The sequence below is a fragment of the Cetorhinus maximus genome, chromosome 22, assembly GCF_964194155.1.
Source record: "Cetorhinus maximus chromosome 22, sCetMax3.hap1.1, whole genome shotgun sequence".
NCBI classification, from domain to species: Eukaryota; Metazoa; Chordata; class Chondrichthyes; order Lamniformes; family Cetorhinidae; genus Cetorhinus; species Cetorhinus maximus.
Window position 1 is genome coordinate 8,349,263 of NC_135900.1, and position 19,599 is coordinate 8,368,861.

At 42.7% G+C, this 19,599-nt stretch overlaps 1 protein-coding gene across 4 annotated transcripts in view; it reads right to left on the minus strand.

Moving 5' to 3' along the window:
* Nucleotides 1-19,599, minus strand: part of cep290 (centrosomal protein 290) — a 126,416-nt gene that overhangs the window by 66,124 nt on the left and 40,693 nt on the right. For 3 of the 4 annotated variants that reach the window (XM_078567761.1, XM_078567759.1, XM_078567762.1), the window contains exons 17-20: nt 16,327-16,433; nt 11,028-11,120; nt 4,998-5,082; nt 2,536-2,678 (exon numbers count right to left, since the gene is read on the minus strand). In XM_078567761.1, the coding sequence (XP_078423887.1) occupies nt 2,536-2,678; nt 4,998-5,082; nt 11,028-11,120; nt 16,327-16,433 (428 nt within the window). The remainder of the gene's footprint in view (nt 1-2,535; nt 2,679-4,997; nt 5,083-11,027; nt 11,121-16,326; nt 16,434-19,599) is intronic. The other variant, XM_078567760.1, reaches the window with a different exon arrangement.

The window sequence follows — 19,599 nt, forward strand, 5'->3', positions numbered from 1 at the left end:
GCATGGTGGACTGAATGATGCAGCACAGAACGAGGCCATTCTATCAACACACTTAAGCTAATTCTCTAAGGCCACTTTAAGAAGCCAATTTCCGAAGGCAAGTGCTGATGGAGCAAATGATTGAGAAAAATTGCAGACTTAAGAATGAGGCCAATCTGCATCCAACTGATTCAAATTAACAGGTAAAACAAGGGTCTCAGGTTGGCAAAGAGGCCTCAGAAGGCTTCAATACATTTTTACATTGCAGAATTCAGAGTGTCACAAATGGAGAGAGAAAATTAGGAGAGAAAGGAGAAAATAAATGGAAAATGAGAGATCAAGAGAGACAATAATTGATAAGTATAAATATCCAGTGCCATGTCAGTAAACAAGGGATAGTCAGGCAGTCAGCAGGAATCAGGATCGTGTTTCAAGCCAGCCCAGAAGCAGCTGGAGTCTGGAATTTGACCTTTTAAATTCTTTCATGGGATGTGGGTTATGCTGGCAAAGCCAACATTTGTTACCAATCCCTAATTTCACTTGAACTGAGTGGCTTGCTAAGCCATTTCTGTGGGCAATTACACATCAACCACATTGCTGTGAGTCTGCAGTCATGCGTAGGCCAGACCAGGTAAGGATGGCAGATTTCCTTCCCTCAAGAACATCAGTGAACTAGGTGGGTTTTTACGACAATTGATGACCGATGTCATGATCACTGATGCTAGCTTTATGCTCCAGATTTAGCAATTGAATTTAAATTCCACCAGCTGCCGTGATGGGACTTGAACCATGTTCCCAAAGTATATGAAAATAAAGACGAACATATAGGTCAGGAGCAGGAGTATGCCACTCGGCCCCTCAAGCCTGCTCTACCATTCAATGAGATTATGGCTGATCTGATTGTAACCTCACCATCACATTCCCGCCTACCTCGATAACCTTTCACCCCCTTGCTTATCAAGAAGCTTTCTACTTCTGCCTTAAACATATTCAAAGACTCTGCTTCCACCACCTTTTGAGGAACAGAGCTCCAAAGATTCACAACCCTCAAAGAAAAAAATTCTCCATTTTCAAACAGTGGCCCCAAGTACTAGATTCTCCCACACCCTCTCCACATTGACCCTATCAAGACCCCTCAGGATCTTATATGTTTCAATCAAGTTGTTTTTTACTCTTTTAAACTCCAGCGGATACAAGCCTAGCCTGTCCAACCTGTCCTCATAAGACAGCTTGCCCAATCCAGGTATTAGTTTAGTAAATCTCTGAACTGCTTTCAACGCATTTACATCCTTCCTTAAATAAGGAGACCAATACTGTACATAGTACTCCAGACGTGGTCTCATCAATGCCCTGTGTAACTGAAGCATAACCTCCCTACTTTAGTATTCAATTCCCCTTGAAATAAATGATAACATTCTATTAGCTTTCCTAATTACTTGGGTACCTTCATACTAGCCTTTTGCGATTCATACACTAGAACCCCCAGATCCCTCTGCTTCTCAGAGCTCTGCAATCTCTCACCATTTACATAATATGCTTTTTATTTTTCCAGCTAAAATGGACAATTTCCCACTTTCCCACATTATACTCCATTTGCCAGGTCTTTTACTTACTTACTTCTGCCACTCACTTAACCTATCGATATCCCTCTGTTGCCTCCTTGTGTCCTCTTCACATTTTACTATCCTAACTATCTTTGTGTCATCAGCAAATTTAGCAACCATACCTTCAGTGCCTTGTCTGTCATTTATATAAATTATAAGAAGTTGAGGCCCCAGCACTGATCCCTGTGGGATTACATCTTGCCAACCAGAAAAGGACTCATTTATGCTTACCCTTTGTTTCCTGTTAGCTAGCCAATCTTCTATCCATGCCAGTATGTTACCCCCTACACCATGAGCTTCTATTTTTCCCACTAACCTTTAATGTGACACTTCATCAAATGCCTTCTGGAAATCTAAGTACAGTACATCCACTGGTTCCCCTTTATCCACAGCATATGTTACTTCTTCAAAGAACTTCAATAAATTGATTAAACATTATTTTGCTTTCACAATATCATGTTGACTCTGCCTGATTATCCTGAATTTTTCCAAGTGCCCTGCTATAACATCTTTACTAATAGCTTCTAAAATTTTCCATATGACAGATGTTAAGCTAATTGGCCTGTAGTTTCCTGCTTTCTGTCTCCGTCCCTTTTTGAATAAAGGAGCCTGGGCCTCTGGATTACTAGTCCAGTGACATTACAACTAAGTCACCATCTCCACTAAGAGATATAATAAGAGCACAATAAAATAGCCAGCATCTTACATTGTTATATACATTGTTTCTTTCTGCATCCATTCGCGCTTACATTTTATAATCGAAAATTCTTGTACACTTCACAGAACAATATAGGATGTAAATAACTAACCAGCCCTTGGCTCTCAGGCTTATGGCACAGAACTGTTGTCATGGAGGAAATGGCCCTTCAAGTGCACAATGTACCTGATCAATCTTATCATATCAGTACATTAACCAATGAAATTAGAACTTAAGAAGGATGATACTACTTACAGTAACTAGTTTCTCCAGACTTTCTATCTTCAAGATTTTGTCCCCATGAATTGCTTCAGTTTCCACTTGTGTATTCTTTATAGCTTGTAAAATATCTTTCATACCATTCTCAAATTGCTTATTCTCTTCCGTCAGTTCTTTTACTATAACCAACCATTATTACTCACATTAGTAAACGAACAACTGTTGTCAGTCAAATTTAGTTTAGTAAAAATAATCTTACTAATACATGCATTTTCACAAAGTGTGTAATTCATGTATATCACAACAACAACAAATACTTATATTTATATAGTACCTTTAACATCATGAAATATCCCAAGGCGCTTCACATGAGCATTATAAAACAAAGAATGACATTGAGCCACAAAGGAGATATTGGGGAGATATTTATTGCCCCTCAGCCGGGTGCGTTTGAGGCGAGGGGGTACATAAAATAGGATAGGTGGTGAGCCCACTACCTTCCTGCCCACCCTCGAGCTGTCTGCTATAATATGGTGGGCGGGTATGGCATCAGGCAGCCTCCCCATCCTTAGGCCTATTGAGGGACTTAACTGGCCAATTAAGGGCCAGTTAAGGGTCTAATTCTGTCTTCTACATCCTAATATGGTGAAAAGTCAGTACTTTGCACATGGGAAAGCTCACTCTCACCTCGTTAAGGCTGCCCCAGCAAATTATCACTGCATGACCAACTTTTCTACCATTTCCCCACATAAAATCCAGCCTGGTCAGATGACCAAAAGTTTGGTCAAAGGGTTACGTTTTAAGAATTGTCTTAAAGGAGGAAAGCAAGATAGAGAGGCAGAGAGAAGTAGGGAGGAAATTCTAAATTTGGGGCATAGACAATGATAGGCATGGCACCAAAGGTTATTGTAAAAGTTTAACCTGGATTGTACCCTTGTAATGTTGTTTTTGAAATGGTTTTGAATGTGATTGAAGATTTTTTATGAATAAAGTATATTTTTACAATAAAAAAAAAGGTTATTAAGAGAGAAGTTTGATATAACTCCATTCACTTGACAATATTGGCAACTCTCATTTCTAGGCCTTTAGAGATTCGTTAGTCAGACACAGAGAGCCAGATTTTGGCTACTGTGGTGGGAAATTTCCCAATTCGCAGGGGCTGCCTCGGTAAAGTCACAAGATTTTTCACTCGGTGGGGGGGGGGGCGGTGTGCGCAGGATGAGATCGGGCCCACTGATCCTGGAAGTAGATGCCTGGAGGACACAGGGGAGGGTTGGTGTTGAGTTGGGCTGGTTAGAAGGCCCGCCTCGGTTCTCTGGGACTTAATCCCAGTTGTTTCCCTCCATGCCAAATCAATGCCAACTCACCTAGTAACCATCATGGGCAAACCTCAGGAGCCACGTGAAGATGAAAAAAAACCCTAAAAATCTAATACAGCTATCACTATACAGACTTGATAGTGAGAGAAATTCCCATTCATGGAAGCATCAAAGCTTTTAAATATCAAGTGGTTAATCTCTTGTAAAAACATACAAATTTCAGTTCATATCCCTAATACTTTAATAGCCTCTTTAAGCTGTCAAACAAACTGTGAATTGAGAGCCCCCTGCTGAGATAATTGTAGCTTTTGAAACTCAGCCAAGAATTCATCATGAATAGCCCTTATCTTCAGCCCTTAGGGAAATATCAACCAATAACTTTATTGAAAGTACCCAAACAGGTGCTACACCAGCTAATTTGTCAATCAAAGCAGTCCATGAGAGACTTTTTTTAAAAACTGATCACTGACAGCTGCAGCCAGTTTTTATTAAAGAGTGGGGGATTTAAAAAACTTCAGATCATGATTGTTAAACAGACCTTATCTGCCCTTCAAGAGCATTTACGTCGACTCCACCAATTCATGACTCCCACACTGCGGGATAAGGCCCTTGCAATAGCCAAAATGGGGTCTGTTTGAACTCAGCATTAAGTTCAAATGGCACTGTTGAGTTTGGGTTTCCCTCCTGTGTGAATCACACCCCACCCTGACCCCAGCCCTCTGCCAGCAAAAATAGGATATGTCAGAAACAGCCAGGGGATTTGGGGAAACAGCTCAACCCAGCCCAACCTCCTAGACAAAACACAGGCTCCTGGCATCGTCTGAGCCTTAAGGAAGATGCATATGAGTAAACTTTCCACTTTTATTTCGAGTATTATTAATTTTTTCTGCCCACCACTTTTAAAGGTCTGTGCAGTCTTTCCAACTTCACAAAAATCCGGCCCTTACAGTTAAATAGATAGTAATTTGTGATTAGTTTAGTTCTTATGAATGGAAGATTTGAGCAAATTGGCATTGCTTATTCCCTAAAGGCATGTCTGGTGCAAGATTTTGGCACCATAAACATACTAATCGAGGTTTCATTAAGTAAAGGCAAAGATGAAACTCTTTTATCTAACCTGCCTTCATTTACAGGGTTATAAAAACAATTTTAATATTTTTTAAAAAACAAAAGGCTCACGTTTAGACGTCAGCTGAGCAATTTCGGTCCTCGTTTGTTCCAGTTCTTTCTCCTTTACCTCCAGTTCTTGCAAAATATATTCATTCTAGAAAATCATACAAATATAATTCACTGTCTGAGAATTACAGACATATTTATCATTTTTCTCTAGAACCACAGAATCTTAGAATGCTTACAGCACAGAAGGAGACCATTCGGCTCAGCATGTCTGTGTCATCCCTCTGCTAGAGCCAGTTCCAAACCCCCACTTTTACCCCGTAGCCCTGCAAAATTTTTCTACTCAGATAATTATTTTGAAAGCGATCATTGCAGCTGCTGCCACCACACACTCAGTCAGTGCATTCCAGATCCTAACCAGTCGCTGCATAAAAATATTTTTTCTCATGTTGCCTTTGGTTCTTTTGCCATTCACCTTAAAATGGTGTGCTCTGCTTCTCGACTCTTCCCCCAATAAGAACAGTTTCTCCCTATCTTCTCTGTAATTTTGAGCAATTCTATCAAATCTTCTCTCAATCTTTTCTTCTCTAAGGAGAACAGCCCCAGCTTCTCCGAATATCTTGTAACTGAAGACTCTCATCTCTGGAACATTCTCAAAAATCATTCCTGTACTTTCTCTAATACTTTCACATCCTTCTGAGAGTGTGGTGGCCAGAATTGGACACAATGCTCAAGTTGAGGCCAATGTTTTATAAAGGATCACCATAACTTCCTGGCTTTTGTACTGAATGCCTCTACAAGCTCAGGATTCAATATGCCTCATTAAACACATTCTCAAACTAACCTGGCACCTTCAACGATCTGTGCATATACACCCGCAGGTACCTCTGTTCCTGCATCTCCTTTAGAATTGTTTCCTTATTTTATAAGGGATCTCCTCATTCTTCCTACCAAAAGGTATCGGTTCACAAGTTTCTACATGAAATTTGATTTACCACATGTCCACCAGTATATGTCCTTGACGTTTATCACTATCCTCCTCACAATACTTGCAAATTTCGTGTCATCTGCAAATTTGGAAATTGCACCCTTTACACCCGAGCCAAATTCGTTAATAGAGGTCAAGAAAAGATGCGGTCCTAGTACAGGTCCCTGGTCCAAAAAAAACAACCATTCACATTGCTCCCTGTTACTCAGTCAACTTTGTATCCATGCTGCCACTGCCCCTTTATAACTTTGTTGGCAAGCCAGTTATGTGATACTTTATCAAATTTTTAAAAATTCATTCGTGGCCAGCATTTATTGCCCATCCCCTTGTTCAGTACGCATTGAACCAGATGGGGTTTTTACGGCAATCAACAATGGCTGTGGGTCTGGAGTCACATGTGGGCCAGACCAGGCAAGGACAGGGCCCAGAGCCTTTGCGGTATCCAGTGGCTTTGGGGAGTCAGCATGTGAGTTACTCGTCACAGGATTCCTAGCCTCTGAGCTGCTCTTGTAGCCACAGTATTTATATGGCTAGTCCAGTTCAGTTTCTGGTCAATGGTAACCCCCAGGATGTTGACCTCCAATAACCACAACCATCTTCCTTTGTGCTAGGTATGATTTCAACCAGCGGTTGATAGCACTGTTGATGACCGCTTCCATCACTTGACTGATCATCAAGAGTAGACAGGTGCGATGGTGGTTGGCTGGGTTGGATTTGTCCTTTGTGTACAGGACATACCTGGGCAATTTTCCATTTTGCTGGGTAATGGCAGCTGAAGGTGTACTGGAACAGCTTGGCTAGGGGCACAGCTAGTTCTGTAGCACAAGTATTCAGTACTATTGCCAGGATATCATCAGGGCCCATAGCCTGTTGAGTATCCAGTGCCTTCAGCCATTTCACGTGGAGTGAATCGAATTGGCTGAAGGCTGGCATTTGTGATGCTGGGGACCTCCAGAGCAAGCCAAGGTAGAGCATCTACTCGGTACTTCTGAACGAAGATTGTTGCAAATGCTTCTGCCTTATCTTTTGCACTGCTGTGCTGGGCTCCCCCATCATTGAGGATGGGGATATTTGTGGCGCCTCCTCCTCCAGTGAGTTGTTTAATTATCCACCACCATTCACGACTGGACGTGGCAGGACCGCAGAGCTTGGGTCTGATCCATTGCTTGTGGAATCGTTTAGTTCTGTATATCACTTGCTGCTTATTCTGTTGGGCACGCAAGTTGTCCTGTGTTGTAGCTTCACCAGGTTGACACCTCATTTTTAGGTATGCCTGGTGCCGTATCTGGGATGCCCTCCTGCACCCTTCGTTCAACTAGGGTTGATTCCCTAGCTTGCTAGTAATGGTAGAGTGGGGGATATGCCAGGCTATGAGGTTACAGATTGTGGTTGAGTTCAATTCTGCTGCTGTTGATGCCCACAGTGCCTCATGGTTGCCCAGTCTTGAGTTGCTGAATCTGTTTGAAATCGATCCCATTTACCATGGGTAATAGTGCCACACAACATCAATGTGAAGAAGGGACTTGGTCTCCACTGTGCAGAGGTCACTTCTACCGGCAGGTTGGTGAGGATGAGGTCAAGAATGTTTTTCAGTCTTGTTGGTTCCCTCATCATCTGGCACAGACCCAGTCTAGCAGCTATGTCCTTTTGGACTCGGCCAGCTCGGTCTGTGCTGATGCTACCGAGCCACTCTTGTTGATGGACAATGAAGTCCCCCACCCACAGTACATTCTGCGCCCTTGCTACCATCAGTGCTTTCTCCAAATGGTGTTCAACATGGGGAGTACTGATTCATCAGCCGAGGTGGGGGGCGGGGGAGGTAGTATGTGGTAATCAGCAGGAGGTTTCCTTGCCCATGTTTGATCTGATTCCGTGAGACTTCATGGGGTCTGGAGACAATGTTGAGGACTTCCAGGGCAACTCCCTCCCGACTGTATACCACTGTGCCGCCAACTCTGCTGGGCCTCTCCTGTTGGTGGGACAGCACATACTCAGGGATAGTGGTGGCGGTGCCTGGGGCATGATCTGTAAGGTTTGATTCTGTGAGTATTATGATTATTGCTCGACTAGTCTGTAGGACAAATCTCACAATTTTGGCCCAAGGCGCCAGATGTTAGTAAGGAGGACTCTGAAGGGTTGGAGGCTGAGTTTGCTGTTGCCGTTTCCGGTTCTTAGGTGGATGCCGGTCAGTTCGGCCAGTTTCATTCCTCACATAGCTGTGGGGTCTGGAGTCACATATAGGCCATACCAAGTAAGGAGTGCAGATTTCCTTCCTTAAAGGACATGGGTGAACTAGATGGGTTTCTACAATCTACAATGGTTTCATGGTCATCATTAGACTTTTAATTCCAGATTTTTATTGAATTCAAATTCCACCATCTACCATGGTGGGTCCCCAGACCGTTACCCAGGCTCGCTGGATTACTCATCCAGTGACAATACCACTGTGCCACTGCCTCGCCATGGGAATGTGGATTATAAATCTAGTCTCAGTAATGGTGACCATGACAGCTATCATCGATTGTTGTAAAATCCCATCTGGTTCACTAATATCCTTTAGGGAAGGAAATCTGCCAGTCTTACCGACACATGACTCCAGACCCACAGCAATGTGGTTGACTCTTAACTGCCCTCGGAAATGGCCTAGCAAGGCACTCAGTTCGAGGGTAATTAGGAATGGGCAACTGACATGAAAATGTAATAATTTTCATAATATTATCGTAATTTATTGTACAGGTAGATTAATAGTGAGGTTTGGATTAGTTTCTCTGTGTGTCAGCATGTGCATGTATGGGTTTCAACGTAATTACAGACAGCTGGTCTGGGCGCTTTGATGTATCAGAAGGGAAACTAGGTTTGAAATGCTAAATAAGCAAACGTGGCTGAAGTTTTAGAATGTGAGGTGTTAAGAACATTTGCGTTTTTAGATAAACTAGTGTTGTGAATTTCAAAGAGATGGTAAGGTGTTATACCTAACCAACAGAGGCTATGCCAAACAGTGTGCTTATTTTTGCCAAAGATTACTGATAATATGAGTACTATGAAAGATTTATTTTATGGAAAAAGTAAAGTTGTAAAGACATATTGGAACAATGGGATTTACATTAAAATTATTTACATGTATAAAGGAGATGAGGTTATGCGTAAGAAAGAAGTCATTCTAAGATCTAACAAGTGTGAAAAGCCTCCAGTTTCTATGTACCAAGCTGCTGTCTCCAGGAACTGAAGCTAAGAGAATTCACTTTGAATATCACTGTCCAGGGTATTGTGTGCTTTGCCTTGGTCTGTTGAAATCTATGTTGTTTTGCTGTTGCCTTAATGGAGGTGCAACTGGGAGCTAAATTAATTAGGGGATTTAGGAATTATCATAGTAGTAATTTGTAGACTTGTGTGTGTGCTTAAAATAATTTCATTTATTAATAAATGTTTAATTTAGTTTTGTAAAACATTCTTAAGACTCGGTGGTCTTATTACAACTGAATTCAAAGCACGCGTCTCAAAATAAAAATACAAATTGCAAAACAGTTGTGGCAGCTGTTTCAAGTTTCCCCCTGGGATTTGAGCAGCTTAGCATTTACCATCCACTGTGCCATAACAACAAAAAACGCTGGCTCGTCAGAGAGCCAACTACCCATGAAAGAATAAAAAAAAAGAACACAATAATTCCTAATTTACAGTGTTGCCCTGACAGGATGGATGATTCATTTCTGTCATCTGCATTATAATCGAATCTGGATGGATACATCCCAAGTCATTTCTGATGGAAAATCCCCAGAAATAGGAGGCAGGGAATGGGGAGCCAGCAGAGGGTCCCGATGAATTTGCTGCTGCCATCCACGACAGTTATTCCAGGGAGGTAGCATAAATTCAGCAGAAACCATTAATTCATAAAAATGAATTCCTTAAAAAAACTCAGCTCAAAGATCATTTGCACGCCCATTTTATCCATTGGCTCGTTAAGCATTGGCAGAATTATTGAAACATATAAGAACCTGAGGGGGCTTGACAGGACGGATGCTGAAAAGATGTTTCCCCTTGTGGGAGACACTAGAACTACGGGACACAGTTTAAAAATAAGGGGTCACCCATTTAAGGCAGAAATGAGGAGAATTTTTTTTCTCTCAGGGGGTTGAGTGTCTTTGGAAGTCTCTTCCCCAGAAAGCAGTGGAGGCAGGGTCATTGAATATTATTAAGACAGAGGTGGATAAATTCTTAACCAACAATGGAGTCAAAGGGTATTGGGGGTTGGCAGGAATGTGGAGTTGAGACCACAATCAGATCAGCCATGATCTTATTAAATGGCAGAGCAGACTTGAGGGGCTGAATGGCCTACTGCTGCTCCAAATTGGTGTGTTGATATGCAGAAGCACAATAATGTCTTTCCTTCTTGCATAATTTCCCCCCCCCCACCAATAATCACAATACATGCCACACCCTTACCTCATTTATATCAGTGCCCTGGCCTGGATTTAATGGAGGCAACAGGGGTCTTGTGCACTGGCTGGATAGCCAGTGCCACCTCTTTGTGACCAGGCCACTGAATCAAGTGCCGATCAGGTACTTAACTGGACAATGAGATCAAAGGCTTTAGGGGCAGAAGATCCACCCACCAAGGGACTGGAGCTCTTCAATGTTCAGTAGCACTATTGGGGAGGTGGTGGTTGCTGTCAGTACTACACCCACCCAAAACCTAGGATCACCCATGGACTCAAGTACAGGTGAGTGATGGTGGGATGGGGGGATGGGGGGAGGGACCCAAAGCTGGGTCCCTTGACCAGGCAGTGAGGGCAAGATGGCCATCCATGGGCCTTCTCGCTATGAACTTAATCAGGGCAGTGGTGAGAAGTCAGCCGGGTTCCTACCTGCCACATTCCTACCTCATTAGATACCCAGACTCCCAACCCCATCATCAACAAACTCACCACAGGGGAGGGCATTAAATTCCACCTCTGTGTTTTTAAACGAGAGAGGGGTCCCCTGGGTCTGTTCTAATAGTTTTCTTACAATGCAAATGTACACTAAGTAGCACAACCCAATAAAACACCCACTCAAACCATTTCCCACCTTCCTGGATTTGCTAATTTTGTACAGGTAACATGGACTACCTGCATTATTTGTCTGTTGAGCTTGGCCAGTTCGAATTCTGCATTCTGGTACGCTCCTTCTTTGTTCAGTAACTCCTTGCGTATCTGACGATTCTACAGCGATGGGTTAACTTAGTTAGAATAAACTGAGTAGTTAAAATGTGGAATTTGTCTCACTCACTGAGAAACATTCCTAAGGAAGTTAATCAATTTACAATGTTAGATTCAGCTCCTTCACTAGGTATTCTTCCTATTTTGATCATAGTTTTCCTTTGTCATACACTAAGGCAGGATCACTTTCAAAAGGAACTATCGTTAGGAGCTTGATTTACGGAAGTCATGCAATTTCCATCCTGTTGCATGGATATTAGAACTGTGGATTAAGGAATTTCAAGTGTGAAGCATCGCATTTTGGTAGGAAGAGTAAGGGAGGCCCTATGCTTGGAAAATAAGAGTCAAAATAGGATAGAGGAGCAAAAGGATCCAAGGGTAGTTACACAAATTATTAAAAGTAGTGCCAAGAAAAGTCCTTCTCGAGGGATAGAATTGGAAAATAAAGAAGTTGTGTTAATATCATAATAAACCTTGGTCAGATCACACTTGGCGAGTAAAAGAAGATTGCAAGAGTTTTTTTAGATATATAAAGGGTAAGAGAGGCAAAAGTGGACATTGGACCGCTGGAAAATGACGCTGGAGAAGTAGTAGTGGAGAACAAAGAAATGGCGGAGGAACTGAATAGGTACTTTGCGTCAGTCTTCACAGTGGAAGACACGAGTAACATCCCCAAAGTTCAAGAGAGTCGGGGGGCAGAGGTGAGTATGGTAGCCATTACCATGGAGAAGGTACTAGGAAAACTGAAAGGTCTGAAGGTGGATAAATCACCTGGACCAGATGGATTACACCCCAGAGTTCTGAAGGAAATAGCTGAAGAGATAGTGGAGGCGTTAGTGGCGATCTTTCAGGAATCACTGGAGTCAGGGAGGGTCCCAGAGGACTGGAAAATCGCTAATGTAACCCCCCTCTTTAAGAAGGGAGTGAGGTAAAAGACGGGAAATTACAGGCCGATTAGCCTGACGTCGGTCGTTGGTAAGATTTTAGAGTCCATTATTAAGAATGAGATTTCAGAATACTTAGAAGTGCATGGTAAAATCGGGCAAAGTCAGTATGGTTTCATCAAGGGGAGGCCATGTTAGACAAAGGAGAGCCAATGGATGTTATCTACTTGGACTTCCAGGAGGCCTTTGACAAGGTGCCGCACAGGAGGCTGCTCAGTAAGATAAGAGCCCATGGTGTTAGAGGCAAGGTACTAGCATGGATAGAAGATTGGCTGTCTGGCAGGAGGCAGAGAGTGGGGATAAGGGGGTCCTTCTCAGGATGGCGGCCGGTGACTAGTGGAGTTCCGCAGGGGTCAGTGTTGGGACCACAACTTTTCACTTTATACATTAATGATCTAGATGAAGGAACTGAGGGCATCCTGGCTAAGTTTGCAGATGATAAAAATATAGGTGGAGGCACAGGTAGTATTGAGGAGGCAGGGAGGCTGCAGAAGGATTTGGACAGGTTAGGAGAATGGGCAAAGAAGTGGCAGATGGAATACAACGTGGGGAAGTGTGAGGTCATGCACTTTGGTAGGAAGAATAGAGGCATAGACTATTTTCTAAATGGGGAGAGAATTCAGAAATCTGGAGTGCAAAGGGACTTAGGACTCCTAGTCCAGGATTCTCTTAAGGTTAACTTGCAGGTTGAGTCAGTAGTTAGGAAGGCAAATGCAATGTTGGCATTTATTTCGAGAGGACTAGAATATAAAAGCAGGGATGTGCTGCTGAGGCTTTATAAGGCTCTGGTCAGACCACATTTAGAATATTGTGAGCAATTTTGGGCCCCGTATCTCAGGAAGGATCTGCTGGTCCTGGAGAGGGTCCAGAGGAGGTTCACGAGAATGATCCCAGGAATGCAAGGCTTAACATATGAGGAACGTTTGAGGACTCTGGGTCTATACACGATTGAGTTTAGAAGGATGAGGGGGGATCTGATTGAAACTTACAGGATACTGAAAGGCCTGGATAGAGTGGACGTGGGGAAGATGTTTCCATTAGTATGAGAGACTAGGACCCGAGGGCACAGCCTCAGAGTAAAGGGAAGACCTTTTAGAACAGAGATGAGGAGAAACTTCTTTAGCCAGAGAGTGGTGAATCTATGGAATTCATTGCCACAGAAGGCTGTGGAGGCCAGGTCATGGAGTGTATTTAAGACCGAGATAGATAGGTTCTTGATTGGTAAAGGGATCAAAGGTTACGGGGAGAAGGCGGGAGAATGGGGTTGAGAAACTTATCAGCCATGATTGAATAGCAGAGCAGACTCAATGGGCCGAATGGCCTAATTTCTGCTCCGATGTCTTATGGTCTTATACTGCGTGCAGTTCTGGTCTCAATATTATAAAAATGATATAGAGGCACTGCAAAAGGTGCAAAAAAGATTCATAAAGATGGTACGAGAACTGAGAGGCCGCACTCAGCAAGAAAGGTTGAACAGAATGGAACGCTTTTCTCTAGAAAAGAGAAGGCTGAGAGATGACCTAATAGGAGGTATTTAAAATTATGACAGAGTTTGTTAGGGTCAATATAGGGAACATTTTTTCACTTCTGGAGGAGACCAGAACTGGGGGCCGTAAATAAAGGATAGTTACTAACAGATCCTATGGGGAATTTAGGAGAAGGTTCTTTGCCCAGAGTGGTCAGAGTGTGGAAATTGCTACCACAGGGCATGGTTGAAGTGAATAGCATATATACACTTAAGGGAAACTAGATAAACACACAACTGAGAAACAAATTGAAAGACATGCTGATAGGGTGACATGAAGCAGGCTGGTAGGAGGTTCACATGGAGCATTATCACTGGTAAAGACCAAATGGTTTCTGTGCTGTGCATTCTATGTAATTTTCATTCTCTTTTAACAAAGACAGGATGGAAGGCTTCTACTAAACTGGGGGTCATTTCTCAAAACATAAATGACAAGAACTCTAAATTAGAGATTAACTATTGAGTAAGAAGGCAAGAACCATGTCTGTGGAAGATAAACCAAAGAACTGAGGAAGCCCTTATCAATAGATGGTCTTTTATAACTTTCTTCCATTTTTGCTCACACGTCATAAATCCAGTCAGGGAGAAATTAGGGGCAATTCATTATCAATAATTAAATTACTCCAAGCATAATTCAATAAAGAGTGCACCTTCTTTAGAGGGCGAGGCTAAAGTGTAAACCCACGTTCTAGTGCTCTATTATAGAATGCCCACGCTGATCATACTCAAATATTTGTACTATGTTAGAAGAATTAGAAACCTTTGACAAAAAATTGTGTCTTATTATCTAACCTGTGATTTAAGGCTTGATAGTTCGAACCTTAATTGTTCTAGGAGATCATCTAATGGGTCACCGTCCTTGATAAGGTTCTTGGCTGGCTCTTCAGAATCAGTCACCTGCACTGATTGAACATACTCAGTCGTGGGGACATCTGCTTGCTCAAGTGACCCTGCTGATTTATTCTCTGGTAACTGTGTCAAAGTGGTTGGTAATGGTTGTGACCTGACTGGAGCTCCTGGTTGTTCATATGGATTAGTTTGCAACTTGTCAACAGACTTTTTCTTTACAAGATGTTCTTTTACAGCCCAATTGTTAACGAACTGACTTTCTCTCTGGGAAGTTACCGAGTCTTCCCAATGCAAAGACTTCCTCCAAGAACTTCCTGACTGCCCTACACACCTCTGAAGAACAGCTGAAATCTGGCTGGACATTTCCCTTAAAGCAATATCCCTATAGTACTCAATTTCATGGGGAGCATCAGCAAAGCTTCTTCTGTCCTGTATGAAAACAGAGTAGATGCAGTTCTAAATTATTTGACGCTTTCCTCTCAACATCCTGGTCATTCCTTAGCAACATCTTTAAGCTAGAAATAAGTGTAACTTTCGAAAGAGCAGGAAAAACAGGTACAAAATTATTTTGAACCATCAATGGTCACTTACTTCATCTTTTGTTTGACATTACAACGCGACGGTTCTTGTAAGAACTATAAGTAAGTATACAGGAAAATCCTTCATTCAATGGTAGATATATCCACATACAGCCTGCCAGATATTATGGACTGGTTTTCTTTATAAATACTAGTTCCATTGGGCCCAGTCATGGTGGTTTATCAAAAGTAGGCTATTTAAGAGACATTATGCAAGCTTACATGCAGTACAATGTCACTGAATCGGGAACTATCTTGCTGCTCCTTCTTGGGATTAGGGAGTTTCAGTGAAGATGCACTGACACCATTGGGTTGCATGCGAGTGCACACTTACACAAGAGTGACTAGATGATGCATCAACACCCCCTCTGAAATGCTGTAGCACAAGTTATATCTGAAGAGCACTGAGAAGGACACATGCTCGTCTCAAAGGTTGGATATCTTCTACACCACATTCCTAGGTCCAATATTGGGACATCTGGCTTTGTCACATTACATAGGAAGTAAATGATTTAAAAATGACTTCCTCAAATGAACATATCAATTTTTAACAGCAAATATTCTGACATATGATGATTGTTGCGTGTTGTTTTGAGAGTCATTTTATTCTCTGATCAATTTTCTCTCTGTAAAGTCTACCTGTGCCATACAATTTCTTTGTTTGAAAGGACAGGTTGGAGACCTGATCCCATTTCTTCACCATTGCTATGCAATAGCCAGTTGCTCTGAGGGGCACAAAAGCGGTTTGGAAACACGAGCTATCTGATTTTCTCTCCCTCCCTAAAAGGTTAGGAGTTTATGGTGTGCACCGAAATGCATTGGAAATTCATTGTTAGGGCCAATGTGAGATACCTATTGGTTTTGATTACCTAAGGGAACTTGGAGAGGAATTTCCTATTTTTTTTTCTTTTAAATCATCCTGGGTTTTTATTCTTGTCTCTCCCGGGAGATCATGGTTCAGGTGGAATGGGGAGTGTTTATATTATGATACATATAGCACAATTATTTGGGACAGAATGGACAAGAGGGTCTTTTTCCATATATCATTGTATTATGCTCGAACGGGTACTAAATTCTATTCACTTTTCTGCTGTGACAGAATTAGGATAATGGACTCGATAATTCATTTCAGGCTACATTGGTCAATTTCAGTGCCGGAGGATTTACGTGTTAACTCAATCACTGCAAAAGTTGTAATTCTGTTCCACCTTACATGAGTCAGAATTACTCAACAACATAATCCAAGGTTACGGTATCATAATTTAGATAAATTTGATAGAATTACAATTTCAACACAAAGCATATTGTATTACCTTGTTCTTTAACTCAAAGTTGGAAGTACTTGACAGTTCTGTTCTTTTGATGGGATTTATCCTTTCATTAAACTGATCCACCAACCCCAAGTCCTCTGCTGAAATTCCTAGAAGGTGCAACATATTAACTAGTCTTGGCATTTCACTCAATTTGATCAAAGATAAAATTTATATGTAAAAGAAAACACAATTCTACATTTTAAACTGAAGTTCAAAACCCTATTTTATACATGCAGTATTATTTCAATTTATTATACTTAAGACCTTTGGCATCACAAATGCCGGCCTTCAGCCAATTCGATTCACTCCACATGATATGAAGGAATGGCTGAAGGCACTGAATACTGAAAAGGCTATGGGCCGTGACAATATTCCAGCAATGGTATTGAGACTTGCCCTCCAGTACTTGCCGCGAGCTGTTCCAGTACAGCTACAACACTGGTATCACAGAAGTGTTACGTTGCAGAAGGAGGCCGTTCAGCCCATTGTGTCTGCACCGGCTCTCTGAGCATTTTAACTTAGTACCAATCTCCTACCTTTCCCCTGTAACCCTGCACGTTGTTTCTATTTAAATAATTACCCAATGCCCCCTTGAATGTCTCAATTGAACTTGCCACCACCACACTTCCAGGCAGTGCATTCCAAACCCTAACCACTCCCTGCGTGAAAAAGTTTCTTCTCACCTCGCATTTGCTTCTTTTGCAAAACACTTTAACACTGTGACCTCTGGTTCTCAATCTGGCAATATGAAAAATTGCACAGGTAAGTCCTGTACACAAAATACAGGACAAGTCCAACCCAGCCAATTACAGCCCCATCAGTCTACTCTTGATCATCAGTAAAGTAATGGAAGGGGTCATCAACAGTGCCATCAAGCAACACTTAGCAATAACCTGCTCACTGAGGCTCAGTTTGGGTTACGTCAGAGTCACTCAGCTCCTGACCTCATTACAGCCTTGGTTCAAATATGGACAAAAGAGCTGAACTCACAAGGTGAAGTGAGAGTGACTGCCCTTGACATCAAGGCAACATTTGACCAAGTATGGAATCAAGGAGCCCTAGCAAAACTGAAGTCAATGGGAATCAGGGGAAAACTCTTCACTGGTTGGAGTTATACTTAGCACAACGGAAGGTGGTTGTGGTTGTTGGAGGTCAGTCATCTCAGTTCCAGGACATCACTGAAGGAGTTCCGCAGGGTAGTGTCCTTAGCCCAACCATCCTCAGCTACTTGATTAATGACATTCCTTCCATCATAAGGTCAGAGGTAGGGATGTTTACTGATGATTGCATAATGTTCAGCACCATTCATGACTCCTCAGATACTGAAGCTGTCCACCTCCAAATGCAGCAAGACCTGGACAATATCCAGGCATGGGCTACAAGTGACAAGTAATATTCATGCCACACAAGTGCCAGGCAATGGCCATCTTCAACAAGAGAGAATCTGACCATCGCCCAATGACATTCAATGGCATTATCACCACTGATTTCTCCACTATCGACATCCTAATGACATGTGTTTCCCAATCTTTATTTCTCTCTCTGTAAAGCTTTTAAAAATTGATCTGATGATTAGTGCTTTGGTTTCCCGGTTGGCTGTCTGTCAGAATTCTGTAATGAGACTGGCTGCTTAGACAACTTAATGCAGCTTGATGCTGGGAATCCCCATTAAGCTACGCTTAAATCAACTTCACCTTGGGAGAGTTAAAGTTCGTGCCATAGAGATGGCTAGTTCTCAGTGTGAAGCTTTTTCAATATCAGTGGTGAGTGCCCTTGCTTCACCGCTGACCACAAAATCTGGGTCAGTTATGCCACACAGACAGCTATGACTAGCTGCTGAGCGTGTCCGAATTTTGGGGGGAATTTCATCCAAATTTCCCCACCTGAAAACTGATGAGATCAGGTGCAGTATTACATCATGCCAGTATTGCACCCCGACCAGAATTTTACGTCCCGTGGGTGGGCATGTGCCCCACCAGTTGGCTGCAAAATAGCGCGATATGACATCTGACAAGCGTCCCGACGTCATCCCGCGCTCGTGCAATATCTTGCTTGGCGGGCGCACGCGGCAGTCAAATGCATGCCTGCCGACAATTAAGTGGGCAACTAATCCCATTTAAGGATGGAATTGAAAGTGCCCGCCCTCTTCCCGCTCCCACCGGCAGTGCTGAGCCTTTCTTAGCGCGTTTCACGCTGGCTGGCCGTTAACCCACCGATCACTTGTGCCTGATGAGCAAAAAATTCAGGCGCCCATCTGATTTTATCCTCCAGTGAAATCAATGGAGAGTGACATTGGGCAGGGTGTAAATCCAGCAACCTACCCTATTCTGTGGGTTTCCTGCCCAGTGAATTAGGTTAAAAATCACCACCCCCTCCGTTAACTTGTGTTGTGTATATATGTAGTATAAGCAGATTTATAAACCGGCATTGAAATGACTTGGCACATGTCTCAAAGACGTCTCAAATGCTTCACATACAATGAATTGCTTTTAAATGCAGCAATTATTATTATGCAGGCAAAAACAGCTGCCATTTTGTACTGAATGACCAGTAAATTACTTTTTGTTTGGTGATGTGGGTTGAGGAAGGAATGCTGGCTAAACTTCCTTACATTCAAGCCAGGGGAAGGAGCAGAAACAATCCATGATAGTGGATTATATTATATGTGAACTATAGAAAGAACAGGCTTGGTGGGCCAAATGGCATTTACTCATTCCAAGTTTTTATGACCCTATTTTATCTAATTCCAGGGGATCTTTAATGTCCACTTGAATCCCTGAAAAAGGCGGATGGGGCATCTCAGTTACAGAGATGACTTCTGAAAATGCTCACTCTCACAATTGCACTTAAGGGCTGGATTTTCTCATGGGCTTCGGGACCCCGACGCTGGGATCAAATTGGGCTCCCAAGCCCACTCTTACCAGCAGTACGCACACTGCTGCAATCTTCTCTAAGGCAGCCTCCTAACTGGCTGCCTCTGTGCACGCCACCCTATTAAGGACAGCGGGCAGATTCTTGATGCTGCCAGTCAGAGGGCCAGCAGCTCTGGAGTCTTGGCAGCCCCACTGGGAGAGGTAGAAGACACTGAGGGCACCTTAACATGGAGGTACCCTCGGAGGCGTATATTTAAAGTTAAAAATATTGAGGGCAAAGACATTAGCCTCCTCAAAGTATAGGGAATATCACTCCGGGTGCCTTGTTTGGTCTCCAGATGTGGCCTTTCCTGCCAACTGCCCCAATCCCTGCCACAGTGTGGCCACTTCCATGGAGATG